The sequence below is a fragment of the Protopterus annectens genome, chromosome 13.part0 (genome assembly GCF_019279795.1).
Source record: "Protopterus annectens isolate FY-2018-M chromosome 13.part0, PAN1.0, whole genome shotgun sequence".
In the NCBI taxonomy this organism is placed as follows: Eukaryota; Metazoa; Chordata; order Ceratodontiformes; family Protopteridae; genus Protopterus; species Protopterus annectens.
Genome location: NC_056747.1, coordinates 55264605 through 55290765, shown reverse-complemented (window position 1 = coordinate 55290765; position 26161 = coordinate 55264605). Strand labels below are relative to the sequence as shown.

Here is a 26161-nt window from a genome sequence, read left to right as displayed (position 1 = left end):
CTGCCTGGGCTACACCTCACAGAAAGAGGCACAATGTTACTAACATCTATTGTGGTGAAGCTAGCTGATGAAAAGTACACACTATCCCTCTTCAGTAAACAAGCAGATTTAACTCAACACAGTGCTTGCTATAGTCACAAATTCAGGGCTGTAAAGGGCCTGCAACAGAAGTTTTCCCATTTTAAGCGTAAAACTCGCCATCATTTTTCCTTCTGTGTCTCTGTCAAACTTCACCGCAGACTGTCACATCCTGTTGTACTTTATCTGTCCTTTCATCAGGCACTTTACTTGTCACAGACCTGATGAAGGCTTTACTGCATTAGTTAGCAGAAAGTGATTTTAGTTAAAGACAGTCTTTTTATGTAGTATTTTTCGTAATACCTGATTTTGGAGTGTCGGTTGTTAATAGATAGGTAGTGTTTTCTTTACTAGGATTTAGTTTGATCTAATCAGTAGCAGTGTGTGGGGGTGGGTACTTGCTGTTCTAAAATGCACTTTTACGGCCCTGTTTATATTGTTTGCCTTGAATAGGCTGGTTTAAAATTAAACAATACATATATTTTCCACACCTACTTCTAAGTGTATAAAAGCTGATATGTTTTAAATTGCAAAATACTTCTGATTTTTGTTCCTGAGGATCTGTGATAAATAAAGGCTCGTTGATTTGGAACACTACCTTATTTCATAATTTTAGGAAGTTATTCTGACTCAGCTCATCAACAAAGTTTTAAGACCACTAGTTTCTCTGTTTTTTATTTTTTCCTCAACACTTGTTTTGGTGAGGTTGTAACTAGACAGAGCTCTTTGCCTGTTCAATTTTTACAATTACAGCCTAATTTTCCACTGTGCTCTTTGCCTGCCCATTCAGCAGTGTAATCTTTGACAGATCTCAGGACATAGGCAAGCAGTGGGTTTGGTAATACAACAATTTGTGAACCTAGTTCTCTTATTGAATTTTTAGTAGTTCACTAAATTGTTTTCTACTCAGTTACATAATTGATATATGCTCCAGTTAACTAAATAATTGGATGCACTCCATTAGTAAATCACAAATCAAATTTTTAATAGCTGTTTACTAATAACTGTTATAGTTTCTTTCTGGCAGCTGCATTTTATGAACTGTTTCTGGCGGTTTACTATCAAAAGCAAGAAAATCACTTATGCGAACGGTGAGTTCCGTGACATATAACGTAGACTCGTACATATTAAGTAGGTTGTATGGTCGATGCAACAAAGTCGACAAATTCTGTTGACCATAGTTTCTAAATTCCCCATTCACAGCAATGCTGTGAATCCCTGCCCTGTGTACGGATGTACACATGAACGTTGACATTCCGACTGTCGTTCCTACCATGGTCGAGGAGGTGGCTGTCAGACATGTCAACGTCGACCTTTTGACTGTAAACCATTTCTGGCTATGCAGAGCTGTAACTAAATCTATAAAATTTTATTAAACTGTGAATTATTCACGATGCTAGAATTTTTTTTAATTATTTCTTTGGAATTACTAGTCATTAGTTTAAAATTTGAGTTTGTTTTATACAAAATTAATTGATTACACTATACTTCTAAGTTTCCTACTGCAGTGTTTCTGCACTTCCCTTTTGTAGCACTGAATTTGGTACTAGAGTATACATGATACACTTTACATTTATCACTGAATATTTATTATTTTAACATATAATAAGCTATTTCATGTTAATTTCATGTATGAATATTTACTACACGTTTATGTATGTCTTTCTCTAAAGTCTAGGCCATTGCAGAAAAAGGGTTCTCAGACCAAGTTAGTTGTTTTGAAATACATAAATTAATTACAGTTATTCCTTATACCCTGTGAAATAGGGGGTATGTTTATCATTGGTACTGCCTAAAAAGGTACAACCATTTTCCCTCATTAAGTCTTACACTGACTCGGGCACGTGGCTATAGAGAAAAGTATCACCCATTTTTAAATCCCCCAGTAGCCTCCCAGCACAACCAATATGTGTGCATAAAGAAGATGACTGCAACGCATGTAGCTTACTGAGTTTTTTGTTTTTCAGACAACATCCTGAAGATGAACATAAAATATGGAAAAACACCAGGGAAGCATTAGGAAAGTCCTTTGATATGTCTTGATGACAGTTTTGAGCTAGAAGTTCATCTTTTATTATGATTCCAGATGGACAAGAACACAAGTCAAACCAACTAGAAGGCATCCCTTAAAAAAGAGATAGTCACATCTTCAATCTCTTCCACTGCCTCTATCATGTTTTCATTTTAAGCATGTTGCCACCTTTCCCATGGCAGCAGACTTTATTAGTTGCTGCCCAGCTTTTGAACATGACCTGCTGGAAGGGATACCACTGGTATAGTGACCAACTAGCTACTGTCTTTGTGCTACAATGGATACCTGTTGTATCAAATCTTGAGGGAAAGGAGTGCAAGTCTGTGACCGAGGCTCGACTTTCTGTGATGGTGGTTATTTGAGCTATGGGCTGAATAAAGGCGATAGAACTAAGGTTCTAAGCTGTGTCACCACTGATGTAAAACTAGGTCATGGAAAGGTGATCAAAGCTGGAGAAAGGAATTACAGAGTACTACACAAAGATGAGTAATGCTGTAAATGTCAGGAAGGATGCAAATTATTATTTATCTATTTATTTATTTACATTTGTTTACCGGGTAATGTCCACTGGACAAGAAGTCCTTTTTCAGTGGAGACCCGGGGAAAAAAGCTCCAATGAACATAGAGTCAGGTATACAATGAGATACAGGCATTATAAAATAAGACAGTAAAAACGTAGTATATAGCCTAAAAGACATAGTGAATAGCATATAATATAATTACAAGTCAGTGCAAGTATAGATATGATATAAACATTTAACATAGTACAATATATATATTCTTTTGTGTGTGAAGAGGGACCTACATCACAAAGATGCAAATGGTGAGCTCTGTCACCTATTACCCAGCTGTTGAAAGAAAGAAAGAAAGAAAGAAAGAAAGAAAGAAATGTTTTAGGGGATGGTTCTCTGACATAGTGTCATACATCTACAGTAAAAATATTTTTTGTTATCAGCAGGTGACAATGAACACATACACAGCAACACATGAGATGTTTGCAAACCTAGAATAAAAATGACTAGCTTTGGCTTTACAATTGACCTGTGCATTCCTTTGTTTTATTAATTATTTAATTTTGTGATGATATCAGCAAAACCTAAGCACAGGACACATACTTGAAGAGTATGTATGTACATACACAGGGTAATGAATGGGATAATGTTTAAGTTGTATTATATGTGATGTCAGAGAGCAAGAAAAAATAAATTGTGATGTAACAAATGCAGCATATTTATATCAATATATATGCACATTTATATGTATATTTACGAGTGCATGTGCATGTGTATGTATGTATGTATGCATATTGAAATGACTATGCAACACAAGGAAAATCAATAGCATAATATAATGTGAGCAGATGGTTATAGGAGCACTAGAGAACCGAGTTCAAACAAATGCACTAATTAAATATGAAGAACATCATTAAGGCATTATTATAGCAAGGGCTGAAGAGCATATCGATCACCGCACTTCGGCAAAATATGTAGTGAGTTAGTAATGTTTCTACCCATGTTAACAAATGAAATTAAATAAAAATAATGAAACAGAAAATGTCTTAGCTGTTCAGGGCTTAGCCAAGGTCAGTGGGGCTTGAGACAGGGAGAGGACTGCTGTTAAGAGCAGGCCTGTCCTGCAGGTGTCCTGAACCGCTAGTCTACATGGATGGCTGTAGAAGTGCGGCTGTAGAAGCCCATGGCCCTCAGATGGCCACAGCACAAATCAGTCCTCATTGCTGGTTGGATGATGTCCCCTCTAGGTGGCTTTCACCCAATGGTGGAAACTCCTAGAACAGTGATGGCGATTTTGGCGAACCTTTGACATGCATGTCAAAGGTGATGCATGTCATAATGTTTTGGGTGACACGCCAGGGATTATCAACACCAAGTTACCAAAGACACTGCCATTACATTCGTTGCTCATATGAAGTGTACTGAATTATTTTGTACCAGGAGGTTCTGACATACCAAACCCAAAAAGCTGACCATCACTGCCCTAGAAGTACGATATGAATGGGCTTGTAGTTAACTGGGAGATACTTGCTATATGACAGATACAGCAGCAAATAGCGTATAGAAAAGAGTTTATTACTCATCTTGAAATTCATATTTATTTTCTTTCATATTTCCAAGTAGATAGTCTTAAGTGCTACAAGAATGTTACAAAAATGGATTTACAAACAAGGACATGTGACTTCATACACAGTGGTACCCCCAGGGCATTTCATATACCTCATTTCCTTATAGTGTGACCATGCACACCAGTGTGGTGTATACTGACCCCCTTCATTGGCTGCATTCTTGATGTTTTTCCTTATACTGTGGCTGTGCACAACAGTGTGTTGTGTACTGACCCCCTACATTGGCTGCATTCTTGATGATTTTCCTTATACTGTGGCCATGCACACCAGTGTGGTGTGTACTGACCCCTTCATTGGCTGCATTCTTGATGATTTTCCTTATACTGTGACCGTGCACACCAGTGTGGTGTGTACTGAGCCCTTCATTGGCTGCATTATTGATGCTTTTCTTTATACTGTGGCCATGCACACCAGTGTGGTGTGTACTGACCCCCTTCATTGGCTGCATTCTTGATGTTTTTCCTTACACTGGGGCCGTGCACACCAGTGTGGTGTGTACTGACCCCCTATATTGGGTGCATTCTTGATGATTTTCCTTATACTGGGACCATGCACACCAGTGTGGTGTATACTGACCCCCTACATTGGGTGCATTTTTGATGTTTTTCCTTATACTGGGGCCGTGCACACCAGTGTGGTGTGTACTGACCCCCTATATTGGGTGCATTCTTGATGATTTTCCTTATACTGGGACCATGTACACCAGTGTGGTGTGTACTAACCCCCTACATTGGGTGCATTCTTGATGATTTCCCTTATACCGTGTCCGTGCACACCAGTGTGGTGTGTACTGACCCCTTCATTGGCTGCATTCTTGATGATTTTCCTTATACTGGGGCTGCGCACACCAGTGTGGTGTGTACTGACCCCCGACATTGGGTGCATTCTTGATGATTTTCCTTATACTGGGGCCATGTACACCAGTGTGGTGTGTACAGAGCCCTTCATTGGCTGTATTCTTGATGTCATTATAACAGCTGAGTAAATATACTTTTAATAAATAAGGCATAGGCAAAACATTAAGCACATTTCAAATACAAGATTAACTGTGTACTGCGAAAGTAGAAATGCAAGTTGTCTGAAGAAAAACTAAGATCAAAGACATGGCTGGTAACCCAATACACGCCCACCAGGGCTATATAGCTATGAAGCCGCTGGCTAGGAATTCTCAGTTCTCACACTATAAGCATCATGATGGCTTATGAATACACAGAGGTCTGTCTCTCTCTCTCTCTCTCTCTCTCTCTTTCTCTCCATAAAAGTCAACAGAAGGTAAGAAGGGGATGGGGCTAGCGTAACGATTAAGGTCTTTACCTCAGAGATACGATGTATAAAGTTTGATTCTGACATGTAGTTATTGGCTACATTTGTAACAGTTCACAGACTGATAGCCTAGCATTTTCCTATGAATATTACTATTCCCCTATTACTGATACTCATTAGGTCAGTGAAAGGGATAGACAAAATAAAAGCTAATGATTTAATACTAGTTAGGTACCTACAGAAAAGCAATAAAAAAAGCCCTACCTAAACCAAAATAAACAATAACACCTAAGTATCACACACATAAACAAAGGCTAAAAAAAGATTTAAATCTGGTGAAGCCTTCCCCAGTCCCCCTGCCTCCCCCATCAGATCTGAAGTTCTTTGAAGATCTGTATAGAGGCCATTACTTTAGCATTCTCATGAACACACCATCACTCAGTTTACCTGAATTCAGCATGATGCTATATAAAAATTACCTGCCCCTACACATGAAATGACTCGTGTCAAAAGAAAGTAAGCTATCCAGTGACATAAATGTCTTAGTTAGAAAACCAAGCCATGACTTCTGCCACAGCTATGTGGATCTCTTAATATCAAGATGCACAGTAACTGCTGAGATGCCACTGGATGGGCCACTCTTTTCAGAAACCTGCAAATCTGTGCAGACAATTTCCACACCTTTTCAGAGTAAGGTAGTTGTGCTACAAAGAAAAATGGAATCTTTATTAAAGACTTGGTACAAAATATTTGCTTCCCTTACCAAGAAAGGAAGATTTTTTTCCACTGGTAAGGGAGTTCTTAGTCCTTTCCTGCACTGCAGACTCTGGCTTTTAGTTGGGACATCTGCATTTAATTTACAACTGCTCCAGACTGTACTAAATAAAATATGCAGATTTATCTGAAATGTGTTCCCTATGTTTCACTGAGTCTTAATTCTCTGAAGCTCAAACCTGAAGAAACACACTGGTCAAAGTTTTGTCTCATTACATTCTACAAAAAAGTGTTTTCTGTAATATGGCAAGACCTTCTGCAACCAACCCCCTTTTATTATTTACATGAAGTGCACTTTCACACGGCCAAAGACAAAAATCCCAGACACTGAATTATCAGCAATGTGCAGAGAGAAAAAGCACACACAGTGATTTCTAATAAAAAAAGGAGATGGAAGAGTTTGATACTGGGAAACCAAACTGAATAACTTTAAAACACATCCACTGTCCACTCAGTCAAGTACAGACTAATGCTTTAATTCATTTCCCAGGGTGCACCATCACTTTACCTAAGAAAACATACTGCTTGACAAACTTTCTACAGGTGTACCCGTTAAAACTGCGTCCCTTGTTTACAAACTGTACTGCCCCCCCCCCCCCTTTGCAATATTCCCCACCTAAGAACTTAAATTAGGGTCCTGCACTCCTTTCCAATATCTTCACTCACGTTTACTCCAATCTTGATACCCCTGACTTGCATGCATCTTATATTTTTCAGCTGTGATCTGGTCTCACAATGTGGAGGACGGTCTTAGCCTTTATATATGAAACACACCGAAAGTAGTGTCCTTGGAAAAAAATCTACTTTATACTTGGAAACCAGGTGTCAGTGCCTCTCTGGTGTTACATAATCAAATTTTCTACTTGCTTTTTTAAGTATCTTAGAAATATGTTTATGTTTTAAGATGCTATTTATCCAGTGATTTTTTTCCTCCATTTGATATTGTTTTGTGCTTGATTACTTAACTAGTCATGGCTGAAACTGGAATTTATAGTCCACTTGTAAAATGACTATAGAAAAGAAACAAACATCCGAATTAAGAAAGGATCAGCATTACCCCTGTTAATGAATGTACTGGAGAGGCAATCATTCTTCTTATTAACTTATGTTCTGTGTTTTATAATAACACAAGTTTCAGATTTGAAGATAATGAAAGGTAATTCAGTACCACCTATTGTTCATTCTCATTATATTTTCAGGCCGATGTATTTATCTACAGCCTATTTGAATTCAAATCGTGGTGCATCTCGCAGAGTGTCAAGGGACTCTTTAATAATGTTAAGGGAATTGTACATCTCCTGCTCCTATAAAATGTGCTGACTGGTGGCTTGGTATGTTATGTTTCCCTGTCAGTTATTTATGCTTTTAAAGTAACATTTTAAATCATTGATCTCTACGCTGGGTTCTGACCTAGTTATAAACGAAGGTCGCTCATGAAACTTAAAGCCCTTTGCTACATTGCTCAGCTTTGCTCTTAGAAAGTGTTTTTACCATAAAACCCAATTCTTTAAGTTCAATTAACACCACATGTCCTGCAGCAACAAACTGAAACAAAACTTATTTCAGAAATGGAAAAGAAAAGCAGATTTAGAGACAAACTCTTCCAGAATGTTTAGCTGCCTGGCATTACATGAACAACAGTTACATTTGAAATCTGCAAAAACGTCTGGATCTGCTACAGCTGGAAATTAAATCATAATGGAGTCTTTTTTTTTTAAATAAATACTGGATGTAATCCAGATTTAGTCACAGAATGGTTTAGCAGCTCTAACGGCCTTGAATGTCTGCTGGTTCTCTTTGAAACAAGCATATCGAGCTGTAGTCCAAACTCTCATTTCAGTAATGCTCCAATCAGTTTGGGCTGCCTTCCTCTTCATTTACAGACGCTAGTCAGTTGGGAGACACTATTCAAAGTATAGTGCTGAATTTTTGGCAGTCCTCTTCTGACAAGGGAGCCTGTTGATTGGGGGCTATCTATCTAGCTGAAATTTGTGGAACTGGACAGGATGGAACTTTCTCTTAATGTTTACCAGCCTGAAATTAATGCTTAGACTAGCTCTAAAAAACATAAAAAAGGCTCCAATCTGAAAATGTGAAGATTAGGGACTAATGTTAAGAACACTTCTCAGAAAAAAATATATATATTTGATCAAGATATTGATGAATATGTAATTTGCAGATATAGCCAAGCCTTTGAGATGGTGCAGTGCCATGAGCAATGTGGTAAAAATATTGTGAATTGTTGCATTTTATTATAGACTCTTCTTATATTTAAATGTAGCATTATAAGCTGAGATGAGAGGGTATCAGGGATCATCGAGAGAATGTTCATAGGTTCATAGGTTCATAGGTTCGTACTAGGCTATCTGCCCTAGGGCATTTATAAGCCTAGCCAGAGTGTGTGTGGCTTTCACCACCCCTTAGGATGAGAATACTATGCCCATTTAGGGTTTAGTTTACTGTGCCTCTGTCTAGTAGTGACACAGAGATGACCCCCGGGGTAAACCTACAATCTCCCATCCACTCGTCAAGACCTCTCTTGAAGAGAGCCAGTGAGGGGCTCTGCCTAACATGGACTGGGATTCTGTTCCAGAGTGTAGGGAGCCTCTGGGTTGTGTAGGGAGCCTCTGGGTTTAAAAGGTTGCTCCTCCCCAGGGAGAGACACACATACAGTTGGCAAGTGCAGGATTCAAACCCCTATCTAATTACATTATGATACTGCAGCAGTGCGCATTTACACAACGCGCTATACACATTACTAAAAGTTTGCACACCCTGTACTAGAACCCAGGACCATTGTTGTGTCTTTCGGCTTTTCCTGGTTAGGGGTCGCCACAGCGGAACTCCGGTCTGCTAATGATTGGCAGTGGATTTTTACTTGCTGAGTTGCCAGCTCTGACACGCAACCTTCAATGAAGGTACGCCCATTCACGCATGTCTCCACACAGAAGACGCTCTAGCTGAGAATCGAACACGACAACGTCTTACTGTGAGGTGACAATGCTACCGCAGTACAGGGATTGTAGAGCACCAGACCCAGATCTTAGTGCTTATGTCCTGATACTAGTAGTTTAATACAAATATAAGGGAGTCTTACTAGCAGCACTTTATTAAGTGGAGTTAAGACATGTATTTGAAGTTTTAATACTGTCCAGGCATGCAGGTAGTATAATTAATTTATTCAATTAATTTTTAATTTGTTGAATGGGGAAGTCTGGATGGAAATAAAGGCCCCTTTTCAGTGGGAGCATGAGGAGAAAAGCTCCAGTACGTGTAGTATAAACACAATCTTTTAAATTAAATAATATCAACAATGTCAGGCAGAGTACAATTCAAATAAGTTTTACAATATCAGAATAGATAAGGTAGTAACTCTCCATACAACAGTAAGGTTTCTTATAATATTCATACTATGTATAGATACAGTTAAATAACTATGCAGTAGGATAGATGTCACAGTACAGGGTACTGGTTATTTACAATATACAGTTAAATAACTGTGCAGTAGGATAGATGTCACAATACAGGGTACTGGTTATTTACAAGATACAGTTAAATAACTGTGCAGTAGGATAGATGTCACAATACAGGGTACTGAGTTATTTACAAGATACAGTTAAATAACTGTGCAGTAGGATAGATGTCACAATACAGGGTACTAGTTATTTACAAGATACAGTTAAATAACTGTGCAGTAGGATAGATGTCACAATACAGGGTACTAGTTATTTACAAGATACAGTTAAATAACTGTGCAGTAGGATAGATGTCACAATACAGGGTACTAGTTATTTACAAGATACAGTTAAATAACTGTGCAGTAGGATAGATGTCACAATACAGGGTACTAGTTATTTACAAGATACAGTTAAATAACTGTGCAGTAGGATAGATGTCACAGTACAGGGTACTAGTTATTTACAAGATACAGTTAAATAACTGTGCAGTAGGATAGATGTCACAATACAGGGTACTAGTTATTTACAAGATACAGTTAAATAACTGTGCAGTAGGATAGATGTCACAATACAGGGTACTAGTTATTTACAAGATACAGTTAAATAACTGTGCAGTAGGATAGATGTCACAGTACAGGGTACTAGTTATTTACAAGATACAGTTAAATAACTGTGCAGTAGGATAGATGTCACAATACAGGGTACTAGTTATTTACAAGATACAGTTAAATAACTGTGCAGTAGGATAGATGTCACAGTACAGGGTACTAGTTATTTACAAGATACAGTTAAATAACTGTGCAGTAGGATAGATGTCACAATACAGGGTACTAGTTATTTACAAGATACAGTTAAATAACTGTGCAGTAGGATAGATGTCACAATACAGGGTACTAGTTATTTACAAGATACAGTTAAATAACTGTGCAGTAGGATAGATGTCACAATACAGGGTACTAGTTATTTACAAGATACAGTTAAATAACTGTGCAGTAGGATAGATGTCACAATACAGGGTACTAGTTATTTACAAGATACAGTTAAATAACTGTGCAGTAGGATAGATGTCACAATACAGGGTACTAGTTATTTACAAGATACAGTTAAATAACTGTGCAGTAGGATAGATGTCACAATACAGGGTACTAGTTATTTACAAGATACAGTTAAATAACTGTGCAGTAGGATAGATGTCACAATACAGGGTACTGAGTTATTTACAAAAGGTGGAAAGCAAAAGGTTGATTTGATTATGAGCTATGAATGAAATAAGTGGTAAAAGAGTTAAGAGCTACCTATCTATGTCAGACAGAGCTCCTCATTAGCACTCTTCAAGAAAAATCTTGATGATTGGATGGGTAATAGGAAATTCACCCCGGGGATCACTTCTGTGGTTCTGCTTGACAGGGGTACAGGAAAATAATTTTCTTGGGTGGCGAAAGTCAGGGTACCTTTTTGGCTAGGAGCCAATAGCCTAGTACCTACCTATGAACCTATGAACCTATAACCATATGTGATGTACTTTTTTATAATAAATGTTTTTGGCTCCACTGAAGCCTTTTACCATTGGACACTGACATTCATCTCTGAACACACTCTCCTTCTTTGACCATTACTGCCTGCCTCTGCTACAGACCAGAGTAACCCAGCAAGGAACAGAGACCTCACTATCTATGGTAGAAGACAGATCTGCCCCTTAGTGCAATGGCTGATTTACAACAACTTAGTATTTTTTTTCATTGCTTCTAATTACCTAACCTCATGGTTGGAGTGCACATGCCTGCTGAAATCCTGGGGTCTTGGTGCATACCTGTTTCTACATGTGCATTACTGTTTTTACAGCACAAGGCATTGCTTAGCAGCCCTTCCACATCACCAGCAGCTTTTGCACACGGCACAGTCTCTTTAGCCTCTGCTACAACCCCCCTCCCAGTGCTGGGGTGTTCAGCAGACCCCTCCAAGATAAGTGAACTGCTGTCAGCTGCTGGCTCCCTATCATTGGCTCCTGCATTATCCAGGTCAGGGCCTGAGTCAGTGATTTACCCCTCTGTATCAAAGTCACCATGTGATGCATTTGTTTCCCCTTAAATAGAGAATTACTATACTGTCTTCAGCCACTGGAATGCAAGCATGTCAGCATCATGTGTCATTATTCCACTGGAATACAAGCATGTCAGCTATCGTGTCCCATTATTCCACTAGAATACAAGCATGTCAGCTATCGTGTCGCATTATTCCACTGGAATACAAGCACGTCAGTTATCGTGTAACATTATTCCACTGGAATACAAGCATGTCAGCTATCGTGTCCCATTATTCCACTGGAATACAAGCATGTCAGCTATCGTGTCGCATTATTCCACTGGAATACAAGCATGTCAGCTATCGTGTTTCATTATTCCACTGGAATACAAGCATGTTACCTATCATGTTTCATTATTCCACTGGAATACAAGCATGTCAACTATCGTGTTGCATTATTCCACTGGAATACAAGCATGTCAGTTATCATGTCTTATTATTCCACTGGAATACAAGCATGTCAGCTATCGTGTTTCATTATTCCACTGGAATACAAGCACGTCAGCTATTGTTTCTCATTATTCCACTGGAATGCAAGCATGTCAGCTATCGTTTCTCATTATTCCACTGGAATACAAGAACGTCAGCTATTGTGTCCCATTATTCCACTGGAATGCAAGCATGTGAGCTATTGTTTCTCATTATTCCACTGGAATACAAGCACGTCAGCTATCGTGTCCCATTATTCCACTGGAATGCAAGCATGTCAGCTATCGTGTCGCATTATTCCACTGGAATACAAGCATGTCGGCTATCGTGTCCCATTATTCCACTGGAATGCAAGCATGTCAGCTATCGTGTTGCATTATTCCACTGGAATACAAGCATGTTGGCTATCGTGTTGCATTATTCCACTGGAATACAAGCACGTCAGCTATCGTGTTTCATTATTCCACTGGAATACAAGCACGTCAGCTATCGTGTCCCATTATTCCACTGGAATGCAAGCATGTCAGCTATCGTTTCTCATTATTCCACTGGAATACAAGCACGTCAGCTATCGTGTCCCATTATTCCACTGGAATGCAAGCATGTCAGCTATCGTGTCACATTATTCCACTGGAATACAAGCATGTCGGCTATCGTGTCCCATCATTCCACTGGAATGCAAGCATGTCAGCTATCGTGTCGCATTATTCCACTGGAATACAAGCATGTCGGCTATCGTGTCGCATTATTCCACTGGAATACAAGCATGTCGGCTATCGTGTCGCATTATTCCACTGGAATACAAGCATGTCAGCTATCGTGTTGCATTATTCCACTGGAATACAAGCATGTCAGCTATCGTTTCTCATTATTCTTCATTTTCCACTAACAAGATACCAGGTGCATTAAATATGCTGCATGCCACTGTTGGGGTCAAATCGCACTTTGATTTTTTTTTTTTTCACATGACACTGCCTATACTTTTAAATATTTTAAAAAGAAGTTTCTAGCATAACAATAAACTTAAATGGGGTCATCCTGAAATTTATTAGGAACAGAAGATTATTTTTTTTTGTTATAGTTAACATCCCTTGGATCTTATTTTTATATATTTGTTAACTGTTCATGCATAACTTTCTTATATACCGCTGACTAAACAATAAACCCTTGTGGACACTGTCTTAAGTTTATTGTTTGCAACTTTTTTTTCACATTCACTTTTCTAATGCATTGTATAATATTAAATATCAACCAATGATATGCATTCAAATGGCCGTATGAGGACGTATCAACCAATGATATGCATTCAAATGGCCGTATGAGGACGTATCAACCAATGATATGCATTCAAATGGCCGTATGAGGATGTATCAACCAATGATATGCATTCAAATGGCCGTATGAGGACGTAATGATACCACTAAAGAAAAAAGCAAACTTAAGTGACTGAAAAATGCAAAATTAATGTAAAAAAGTAAGACAGGATATGCAATAAAAAAACATCTGGATGACATCTAGTAGCCTATAAAGGTTTTTGCAAATAAATAAATAAAATAAAAATTGTATGTTTACTAGAATTCATCACGTCCTGTTAGGCATTTTTCAGTTGACTGTTTTTACTTATTAATCTGTACTCTTGCACAATAAAATAAACCACAACATCCAGTCAGTTTTACTTAGGATGCATTATGTCCTAACTAGTGGTGGGAAAGGCCGTTATAATAAAACTACTTGCATTCCAGCAGTCCATCTGTCAGTGTGAAACCTATTACAATTGTAGGTAGCCTTGTGGGCTAGGGCAAACACAGCCCTCATGAAAAGTAATAAAGGACCTCAGGGAAGTAAATCCCAGCTGGAATTTGACTTTTTGACCTTTTCTATAGCAGAAAACCTTGAAGAAAAAAATAAATTGAATTCAGCATCATATTTCTGATAACTCAGTAGAGGAGTATTCTATTTTATGTACCTGACAAGCCTAAATGGCACACTATTACTCCTCAACTGTACCCCATGATAGAAAGGTATAGAAACAAAATGCTGACTGAAATACTACAAGGGCTTTAGCTATAAGGAAGGAAATATTTTTTTACAGATAAAATATGAAAATTGTCCAAAACTATCTCTGTGCATATATTTCTTATTAGAGCAAAATATATACATAATCAGCAGTGACAGGAAAATGACACTGCAGAATTTTAATATGGCATTCGGACTGATGAGTTATAGAAATAGACATTAAACTGGATTCCTGTCAAGTCATTGAAGGCAACTTTGTCTTATGGAAAACAAAGAAAACCATTCGCTAAAACCACCTTCAATGAAAATTTTGTTTGATGGGGGTAAGCCCCACTGCATCCCCCCATGTGGGGGGACACCACCCACACCATCTGGACTTATATATACTAACTCCAAGGTCAAGCAACAGTGGCAAAAAAGCAATGTCCACTGTCAGTGAAAGTAATTTTGTCGACAGCACTCACTCTTTTTGACAAAATTACATTCAAAGACATGATGTGCTCTCCATTAAATTATCCCAGCATATTAGTACATCACCTCTCAGCATGCAATGTGGAACCACATTGTAAGAATCTGAAACCATAAGTGAAAGATTAAAGTATAGATCTGTCTGGTTACTAAGGAAACTGCAATGTATGGTAATCTAAGAGGGAAAACTCTAAAGAGGTTTTTATACTGCCACCGAAGATTGTGTATATCCAAACCTGAAATGTTTTCGCTAAAGGCTTACGTCCCACTGAAGGTTTCTGTGATACAAACGCAGCTTTACTAAGATGCAGACTAAAAACAGTGCAGAACGAAAAGTCATTACGTTGGAGTGCTCATAACAGTAACTCTGACAATTACTGCACTGTACACAAAAAGGTAATGTCTCTCAAGATGTGTCAGCTGTTTTACATTGTTTTCCCACATTGTTATTCCCTACAGGTATTACAACTGATCAGTCAATACAAGGATAGGTCAGATGCTAACCTAACATGGACAATCCCAAGGTGTTAAAATGGGACCAACATTCTAGAGATCTTCTTTCACTCGGCTCATGTTTATTTAGTTGTGCCAACAGTGGGATGGTGTTAGAGCATTGTCTTGTTTCAATGCATTTGAGTCTGAGAAAGCATTCTGCATAGTGAGTAATGAGACTACTGCTGCAGGCATTTCAGTTCCCTTCTCTAAATTTGAAAAGTAACACTATATTCAGTTGCTTGCACATGAAATGGATCAGTCAATGACTTTCAGTATGACCATCTTCACTGTAGATAAAATTAAACCAGGTGTCCCTTCTGTAGTAAGTTCCATTAACTGATCATCTGGGTTGTAGAATAAAAATATGTTCTTTATAATCATTTGTTTCCAAAAGTGTTGGCATCAGTTTTATTGTGTTCTCTGTTCCCCCAGCCATTCATCTTCAAGAAAGAAAATGTAAACATCTGCATCAAGAATGCTGTCCTGGCACTGATTTGTAGTGGTCTGTAAATATTCTTTCAGATTTATAAAAGTAAACAATGAAATCAAGGAACCTTCCGAACTGAAAACAAACCCCTATTTACCATTCCTCAAGCTTGCACCTTTTGTGTGTACGTGACAAGTCTCTGCAACACTGTGCAAAATGTTCAAGTGAATATGGAGATTTTCAAAGTTGTCGCATAGGTCTGCATCTGTGCAAGGGTTAGGTTGTTCAATAAGCTATCCATACATAAATTTCTTCAAAAATTCTGTGCTAAAGTAAAAGTATGGGAGAAATTGTTGTGAAAGTAGTTAAGGTGCCTCCTTTATATAGCAGTTCCACAAGGGTTTGTTTCCTGAACGACAACACTGTTTCATTATCAATTCAATGGGCAATTAAATGCAGACATGCAGGGGGTAGGTTATAGATCTGGCAGATATCTTCAGGAATATTGGGGGATAACCTAACAGCAGAAGGTGTTTTGGGTTTCAGTATTAGTTTACAAACTAGTTAAGGACAAAGTAGGGAGCTACAGCATGGAATATGAGAACAGGACAATGACTTTAAGATGGTGAAACAATAGTGTGCCAACAATCTTTAGAAACAGTTTTCTGAAAGGAGTCCAAAGAAAGCAGAAATCAGTACTAAGAGCATGGGTAAGTTCAGAAAAGGTGGAAGAAGCGAGTATATGGCAGTGAAGCGAGTATTGACTTCTAAACTCACAAAATAATTAGAGGCATGTGACTCACTGATGCTCTACATATCACATCACAGCTTTATTTTTGGCAGTGATCTAGGAATGGAAGTCCTAATTCTTAGTTTCTGATATGGAGGCTGTCAGAAGGATACCACCTCATTGTTATATTAGGGTACCTATTATTTTATTAAAAAGCTGTAATAGCGAACAGCTTTTCATCAAACTGCAAAAGTTGAAAGCTGAAAATAGCGAAAATGCGAATGAGCAAATTTTTTCCTGGGAAAGAAACCACTTGGCCATCCTTGTTAGTTTGCCCTTTTCCCCACTGTAGTGCAATCTTGGAGTTGGTATATTTAGTTAGGGGGTGTGTGGAGGGCATAGCCTCCCATAGTGGGGGGTGTGGGTGGTGAAGCCCCCCCCCACTTTGCTATGTTTAGATTAGTGTGTAGTTGGTGGTAGGGCTAGCGATTTCTTTCCCAGGGAAAGAATTCGCTCATTCACGTTTTTGCTGTTTTCAGCTTTTGACTTTCTGGTTCGATGAAAAGCCATTCAATATTATGACTTTTCGATAAGGTAATATAGACCTGTTATATTATTGGAAAACAAATAAAAGTATTAAAGTTAAAAAAAAAGAAGGATATCATCATGTTATATGTAAACTACTGGGCCTCCAAACTGCTCATAGGTGTGCATACTCTGTGTGAATATGTGAATGTGTCTGGTGTCCCACCCAAGACTATCTTTAGTGCCTTCTGGCCAATGAGTGCAGGGATGCACTGTGTTTCACCTGTGACTTTGTAGTGGCCAAAGGCTTTGACACAATTCTCCACTCAAGCATAGTAGAAGAGATAAATAAACTGTGAATAAACCCTTATGTCACCCCATGTCACAGATAGGATGCAGAAAATGAAAATATGGGACGTTACCCCCACAAAGAGACCAGTCACCAATGGAGTCCCCCAGAGGTCTGTGCTGAGACCTCTCCTGTTTGGCATCTACTTTTCTAAAGTAAAAGTCAATACCAAAAGTCTCTGGCTGAGTAACTTTTCAGATGACTGCAAGCTAGGAGCAGCCACTGAATCCCCAAATGACTTGGCCATCCTGCAAGAAAGGTTGTCTCAAATAAATCATAGTCTAAAACTAAATGTCACAAAATGCCCAGTTGCATCATTTGGGAAGTCACCTACCTCAGGGAACTGCCACATTGACAATATGCCCCTATCAGATGACCCAGTTGTTTGGGTTTTAACTTTTGACCAACATGTCCTTGTTGTAAGAAAGTCCTTCTATATTGCACAGCTTATTAAAAGGGACTGTGTCTAGATCTAGGGATGTCATTGTTCCTTTTTACTCAGCCCTGATTAGCCCAGTCATTGACTATAATGCCCCTATCAAAATTGGGGGTAAGGACAATGTATAACCAAATGGGATAGGTTATTTCAAACACAAAAAGAGAAATTGGCTAAGCTTAAAATAGTCCACAAGGGCAGTTAGCCTAGTACCTAGCTATGAACCTAAATGGGCTAAGAAGGTAATCAGAAAATGAATTAATGAATGAATTCCTATCAATAAACGTGCACTTTGCTAAATATCATATATAGTTAATAAACAGAAAAGGCAGCCATTTTGGAACAGAGACTGAAATAATCTACACAAAGTGCTACAACTTTAGAGTTACTATATTAAGTAAAGGGGCATCTGAGGGCAAAGCCTCCATGGGGGGGGGGGGGGGGGGAATCATTTTTGAAATGTCCAAAGCTTGTTTGACATTTTTAATTTTAATGTTTAATTTACATGGGCTTCTGTCTCATGTTGTGGACCCAGTTATACATACCATGTATGGTACAGAACCGTGGTGTAAATAGCCATATGATGTGGTTTCTCAACCTTTCATATATTTTATGACAGTTTCAACTATTTGTAGTTGAAAAATTACAGCTTGATGTAAAACATATGTGTGGTTACAGTGGTATGCTTAACCTAATGGACAAGCTTCTCACCATCTGCCAGACATCTCCCCTGCAGTCTGTATGGAAGAAAGAACTTGAAAAGTGGTAGATTCCTGTCATGTGGGTTCATTTTAATAAATGTAAGTGAGCAGACTTTATTGCCTTGTAAACCTGTTTCCTTATGTTTCTTAATCAGACTTTGAAAGCATTTGCATCAGTTGCAGCAGCTCTCACCCTTATACATTGTTGCCGTCTAATGTTAGTCCTGGAAATGCAAAGCATGCTCTTCCAGAGTCCAGTTTATCAGTATACTAAATAATATACATCTACTGTCTCTCTGCAGGTCCTGTTTTCAGCAACTTGGTGACCCCATGCTGACCCCTCTAATCTTCAACCCTGTGCCTCCCACTAGCCCAGATGATGTACTTTTCCAGCAAGTATTCATGCAAGTTTGCCAAATACATCTGTGATGACAGAAAAAACACATCTGTGATGACAGAAAAAAGTTAAAAAGGAAAGATGTAAACAGACATTCACAAAACAGTAAGAGGAGTTTATGATCTGCAAATAAAAGCTATTTACCTTCGCACTTCTGGGAGATCTCACTCTGTGTATGCCCAGCAGGGCATTTGCACTCAAAAGATCCCACTGTGTTGATACAGTTGCCCCCCTGACATAGTCCAGGGACAGCCTGACACTCATCCACATCTGCAGAAAACACAAGGAGGGAGAATTGCATGAAACAGAATGATTTTTAAGGAAAAAAACTGTACCATATTAATTTGCATTCTTATTAAGATATTTGTTTTTACAGTTTTAAGTAACGTTATCCTGAACTGTGTGTGAAATGAAACATTGTTATCTCAAAGGAATTAATAATCACTCAATAATACTGTCTGATACATGGTACAAGTTGGAATTAACAGAATGACAAATATCCTTTTTGACTGATTAAATGATGTACTTTTGAATTATCATAAGTTGTGGTCGTTTTATACATCACTGGCTTCTCTGAACAAACACATTAAAAAGAGAAATTCTAGTTTCTCTAGTTCTCTCTCTCCCCCACTCTTTCTCTCTAACTCTGGATACTTTTGCATAATAATGGTAAAAATGTAATTATTTTGTTTTAGTATTACTAATTCAAGTAAAGACTCCAGAGTTACTCACTTAAACCCTTCAGATCTCTTCCTGTCTGATAATATTACCAACGGTGGAAAACACAGAACAAGCATTTATAAGTAAATGTACAAAAGAAGTGAATGTATGTGGCTACACTATTATAATGGAAACATCTATCTTTAATATCTTGTCTTACAGGTTATCACATGCCATGTACCATTTTACTTAGTTGTGAATATTTTAATATTGAAAGTTAGTATTTCTTTTTAGAATAAAATGACCTCAAAATAAATTATCAAAGCTCAGAAGTCAAAGACTAAAAAAATTCCAATGCACAGTGGAAGTTGTACAAACCTACAAAGAGATATGGCCATGATTCTAAGTTTGTAATGCACATGATATGTGTGCCAACTGTTTTTAAGGATAGAATGTAGCACATGAAAAGACCAGTACTTACAAAATTACAGTCATGTCTTATAGTTATCATTTCCAGCTATCACACAGCTACACTTGTACATCCCTACAGCCCCATTTGGGATAGCATGGCTAAAAGGCATCAAAATGTCATTGGATGTTACAAGTGAAGAAAATGTTTTCTATGAACAAAAGGTGTATACGGTGTCAGAGATCATATGTTTTTTCAGCTTATGTCTGAGATACATTTCAGAACAGTGCAGTCCCATGATAAACTCTTTCTTCAGGGTAATTTGTCTGTGAATTGAAAAATGTAAAGCTAGAAATTCAGTTTAGTCCTAACTGAAGATATTTATTTATTTATATAAATGTACTTATGAATACTGACCAATTCCAGGCTCAGCCTGGGTGAAATACAAAACATTTCACAAAAAAAAAATACAGAAATGTAGACAATAACAGAGCAGTTTAGAGTAATTACATACAAAAAATGTGTATATACATTCCAGTGAACAAGCACAATGCAACGTACAATCGAGCAGAGTAATATAAAATTAGTTTCTAAAAATGGGTCAGTCTTCTTGAGAGAGAATAAACTCCAAAAAGAGATAGGTAAGATGATACCTCCTGTGCTGAAGCAGGGGCCTTTGGCCTGAATGAAGAAATGCTTTTTGAGTTGCATTCTGAGTTTGTAATAAGTGTTGATTTCTTTAATGTCGATGGGGGGAGCTTACCAAAGAGTAGGTGCCTGAGAGGAAAAAGCATGTGCAGTGCTGTGGTGTTTGGTTCTAGCGGTAATAACAGTTGGTGTAACTGAGCATGTGCAGTGCTGTGGTGTTTGGTTCTAGTGGTAATAACAGTTGGTGTAACTGAGCATGTGCAGTGCTGTGGAGTTTGGTTCTAGTGGTAATAACAGTTGGTGTAACTGAGCATGTGCAGTGCTGTGGTGTTTGGTTCTAGTGGTAATGACGGTGTAACTGAGCATGTGCAGTGCTGTGGTGTTTGGTTCTAGTGGTAATAACAGTTGGTGTAACTGAGCATGTGCAGTGCTGTGGTGTTTGGTTCTAGGGGTAATAACAGTTGGTGTAACTGAGCATGTGCAGTGCTGTGGTGTTTGGTTCTAGTGGTAATAACAGTTGGTGTAACTGAGCATGTGCAGTGCTGTGGTGTTTGGTTCTAGAGGTAATAGTTGGTGTAACTGAGCATGTGAAGTGCTGTGGTGTTTGGTTCTAGGGGTAATAACAGTTGGTGTAACTAAGCATGTGCAGTGCTGTGGTGTCTGGTTCTAGTGGTAATGACAGTTGGTGTAACTGAGCATGTGCAGTGCTGTGGTGTTTGGTTCTAGTGGTAATGACAGTTGGTGTGACAGAGAATGTGCAGTGCTATGGAGTTTGGTTCTAGGGGGTAATGACAGTTGGTGTGACAGAGAATGTGCAGTGCTATGGAGTTTGGTTCTAGTGGTAATGACAGTTGGTGTGGCTTATGAGTAGTGTCTCAGGTTGTATGCAATTTCTTTTTCACAAAGTCACAGCTGCAAGGGGAATAAATGTGTAGAGATGGAGTAGTTTGTAGAGCTGGGATCCTAAAAGTAGATTAGATCTTTGTTTCATGGATAGACATTTAGCTTTTTCTAGGGTGATACAGTAATGCTCACAGAGATGTGAGTTTGTAATGAATCAACAGATGCTGTTAGAGATAGTCTGCAGTGTGACAATGTTTTCCTTGATCGTAGAAGCAATAATTGGGAGCCCATATTCAAGTTGAGAAAGGAGAACTCCTTTGCCACTGGCTGTTTTAGCTGGTTGGGATAGAAATGGGGAGATCTTTTTGGGCTAGAAGAGGACCAAGTTTATTTTGGCTCTCACTTTGTCTATGTGGAAATGGAAGTTTAGTGACTGATCAAGCCAAGTCCTAGGTATTTGAAGGTGGAGGTTGTCTCTATGGCATGTTTGTGTAAGACAAAGATAGCTAAAGAGTTAGGTGCTTGGTGAATTTTCTGTTGAGCTCCAAGAGGCATAATTTTAGTCTTGGAGAGATTGAGTAGTTGTTTATCATTTATGAGCCACGGGTGGAGTTCATGTAAGTCTGACTGGAGTTGGCACTGAAGGTTAACATGAGAGTGACCTGATCGGTAAATGACCATGTCTTCAGCAAAAGTGAAAACCTGGCAAAATGTCAAGCCCCCATGAACCCTGAGAACACTTCTGCCTATACAGAACTGTTCACAGAAACACTATGCAAGCATGTTAACAGCTGCTTAAAGGCAGCTGTACCCACCAGGAAGAAGTACAAAAATAACTCAAAAAACAAGCCACCCTGGTGGAATCACAAAATCAATTGGATGTATAACAGGAGGAAGAAAATTATGGCAAAAATTAGGAGGTACAGCAGCACCCAACAGGATAAAAGCACTCTTATCAAACTAAACAAACAGCTCAGAGGATAAATAGAGTCTACCAAAGCCAAATTTAGATAAATTTGGCCTCCCAGGCCAAGGACAACAACAAAGCATTCTTTAGCTAGGTCTACAACCTCAAAGGCAATACACAATTGTGTGGAGAGCTCATTGTAAATGGAGCCACCTATACTGAGCCAAAGGATATAGCAAACCTCCTGGCTGATAAATTCAGCTCCAACTTTACTCCTCTCTCCCCTTCAACCTTCCCTCAGGAAATATCATCAAATATAACTCTCCCTATTATCACTAGGGAACAGGTCCTTAATGCTCTAAGAACAAGAACATCAATGGGCCCAGACAATATCCAAGGGCATCTGGAATTACTATTTAACTGTAGCCTTCAAACAGGCTTCATGCCTCATGAATGGAGAAAGACAACAGTCATCCCTCTGCACAAAGGTGGGCCATCGGCAGACCTTGGAAACTGCAGACACATAAGTCTCACTAGTCTTATATGTAAAACTATGGAAATAATTATCATGGAGATGATCAAAAGAGATATAATGAACCTTTCAACATTGGACCCAACCCAGTTTGGTTCCATCAAGGGCAGATCATACCTACTAAAACTGGTGGACTTCTTTGAGAAGGTCATCAAAGCAATGGATGAGAGCAAAATCATTCACACTGCCTGCCTTGACCTGGCCAAGGCATTTGACACAATACCCCACTCGGGCATTGTTGAGAAACTCGAGGTTAGGTACAAACCGATATGTCACCCAGTGGATAGCCAACTGGCTCACAGACAGGACCCAGGAAGTTAGAATTAGGGAGTCCACCTCTACAAAGAGGCCAGTCACAAGCGGAGTCCCTCAGGGATCAGTCCTTGGACTACTCATTTTTGACATTTTCTTCTCAGAAGTCAAGGCAAATGGCAGTGACCTCTGGCTGACTAGATTTGCAGATGATTGCAAATTAGGAGCTGGCATTGAATCTCACACTGACACAAATGTTCTCCAGGAGGGGATGACACAGAAAAACAACTGGTGTCAGAGCCATGGACTAAAACTAAATGCCATGAAATGCATAATAGTATCCTTTGGGAAGTCATTCATCCCAAGTAACTATTATATTGACAACACACCCATTAGAGTTGACCCAGCAGTCAGGGACTTAGGGACACACATAGATAGTACTCTAGACTTTGACCATCACATGTCTACAGTGGTGAGGAAATCATTCTATGTTGCACAACCTATAAACAAAGGTATGGCATCTAAGTCCAAAGAAGTCATTGTTCCACTGTATTCGGCAATCATCAGACCTATTATTGAGTACAATGCCCACTTTGGTATGTACCTAACCAGGCATATCCAACAAATGGAATGTCCACAAAGGTTCCTTACAAAAAGAATACAAGGCATAAGTAATATGTCTTATGCAGACTGCCTCAAGGCCCTATCCCTGTATTCTGTCTCCAACAGGCATTTGAGGGAAGCTCTATGACTGGCATACAGGGCATTGTTAGACCCCACTCTGATGGACCTCCTGCATATCCACAAAGCAAACAGTACCAGAATTACCCATTCGAAAGACATTGCCTGTGATATAAATAGGACCTGCTGGAGAGATAAGTATGTACCCTAGAGACTACCCCATCTATGGAACAGGCCCCCATCCATGTGAAGCAGAGTTCCTCCCTAACCCAATTCAAGTGCAACTTGGACAATTGGATGGGAAACTGGAAATTCATCCCTGGATTGGCACCTATGTCTCTAATACAAATGGGTAACCTGTAAATGGTTCATCTCCCAGGCCCATACTTACACTTATCTAGGGTATCAGAACTTGTCAGAGATTTGGGATGCATGGCTAGGCTTAAAAAGGCACTTGTGGTCATTAGCCTGGTATACACATATGAGCCTATGAACCTATAGAGGATAAGTGGGAGATGAGGAAGGCCACAATGAAGCTTGTTAATGAATATGAAGAAGAGGAGAGGGAAGAATGGATCTTTGTGATACACCTTTATTAATAGGTGCAGATTCTTAATCCAGAGAACAGTGTCTGTACTAATAACAATGTCAATTAATTTGTTTTAGAGAAGGTTGTTGTCAATGAGATCAAATGACTTTGTCAGGTCTATGAATAGGGCACCTGTAAGGAGGCAGTGTTTTGCATGATGTCCACAGTTAGGGACCAAAGTGCTGTCATAGTACTTTGTCCAGGCCAGAATCCATGTTGTTTGGAGGACAGCAGGTGGTGCTGTTCAATATATATATAGAGAGTTGGATGTTGACTATATTTTAAAGAAGTTTGCCCAGGATTAGGAGGATGGATATTGGATGACAGTGACAGGTAGCTTTTTTGTTGGTTTGCTTTGGGGTGGGGGTGGGGGAGTTAATTACAGCAGTTTTCCAAATCTGTGGCATGATCTTTTGTGTGAGACATAGATTACATATGTGTGTGAGAGGAAGACAAAGATGCTCTCTGCAGTGATATATGTACCAGGGGTTTATGTCATCAGATTTAGGAGGAGTGTCAGTGGAAATATTTTCAAGTAGAATAGAGATTACTTTGGGATACAGACATTTGAAGTGGAAGAGGGGGATGACTGGTGATGAGGTTAGCAATGCATGATCTGCAGGGGGTGTGAGGTTTACTGATGGGAGATTGCTAAATCCTTTAAGGAAATCTTCTGCAAAAGGTTTAGCTGTACCAACTGAATGGTGTTTATAGACAGGGTATTATGAGGATGTCTTCCTGTAAGTACAGTACCCTCTTTCCAAAAGTGTTTTGGGGATGTAAGAGGGTAATTTGCTTTTTGTTTGGAAATTACTTATTTGCCTTTTGATGGTCTTCTTGGTTAGGTTTCACAAGACTGTAGAGCAGGTGCAGTTGTCAGTTGTGGGAGTCTGTTTCTAGTTTTGCCATGTTTTATTTTTTATAGTTAAAAGATGTTTGAGTTCAATAGATGGCCATTACATTTTGGCAGGTTTATAAAGCTTGTGTGTAAGCGGGAAAAATTTGTCTTGCAGTTGGAGGAGAAAGTTGATTAGGCTTACAGCTTCTGTATTAGGGTCATGTAAGTAGAGTGCATGGTTCCAGTTGTGAGCTGTGAGAAAGGTTCTGAGTTTGACTATATCTGTGCTTCTGTGGTTTTTGAAGGGTTTTATTATTGCTGGTAGTTTTATAGGATGATTGACAACTGTAAATGTGACTGGGCAGTGGTCACTTGGTGATGGTGGCAGAATGTTTATGTTGATGATGGAGTTTGCTATGTTTGTAACAATAGGGTCGAGTGTGGTGTGTTTTGAAGACCTAGGGTTAGGTGGTGTTGATTCTTTTATGAGTTGCAGGAGGACTAGGTTTGCTATGAAAGTAATCATGTCAAATGAAAAAGGGCCAAGATAAATAAAAATGAAGTCACCTAGAATGATTGCGTTGTTATTTTTGGGACAGTTATAAAGGATGTTAGTGATAAGGTTTTATTATGGGAAGGAGGGGGGTAGTAGACAGACTGTCATGGCCAGTAGTGGTTTGCCTTTGTGAGTTGGAAATTTTAGGAGAATCCATTTAGGACCAGAATCTGAGAAAGAGTTTCTTTGGTGATGACTTTTTTCTGTACAAAATAAGAGCCTCCTCCTGATCGTTTGTCTGGTCTGGAATCACCTGATCATTTGTCGGGTCTGGAATCATTGACATACTTGTAGGAGGTTAGAAAGTGCTGGAAGTGGGAGGGGGGAGTTGTTTTAGAATGCCTGGGTTGTGCTGGGAAATTAAGCACTTATGTGGCCTAATGTGTTCTTGATGGTATGTGCATTTAGGAGGGAGCAGGCCAGTGTTGGAAGGGAGTCGTTCTATA

General features: G+C 38.9%; 1 protein-coding gene across 1 annotated transcript in view; it reads right to left on the bottom strand.

Moving 5' to 3' along the window:
* Positions 1-26161, bottom strand: part of LOC122817578 (fibrillin-2-like) — an 824173-nt gene that overhangs the window by 514629 nt on the left and 283383 nt on the right. The window contains exon 8 of the mRNA XM_044090614.1: positions 18945-19070. Within this exon, the coding sequence (XP_043946549.1) occupies positions 18945-19070 (126 nt within the window). The remainder of the gene's footprint in view (positions 1-18944; positions 19071-26161) is intronic.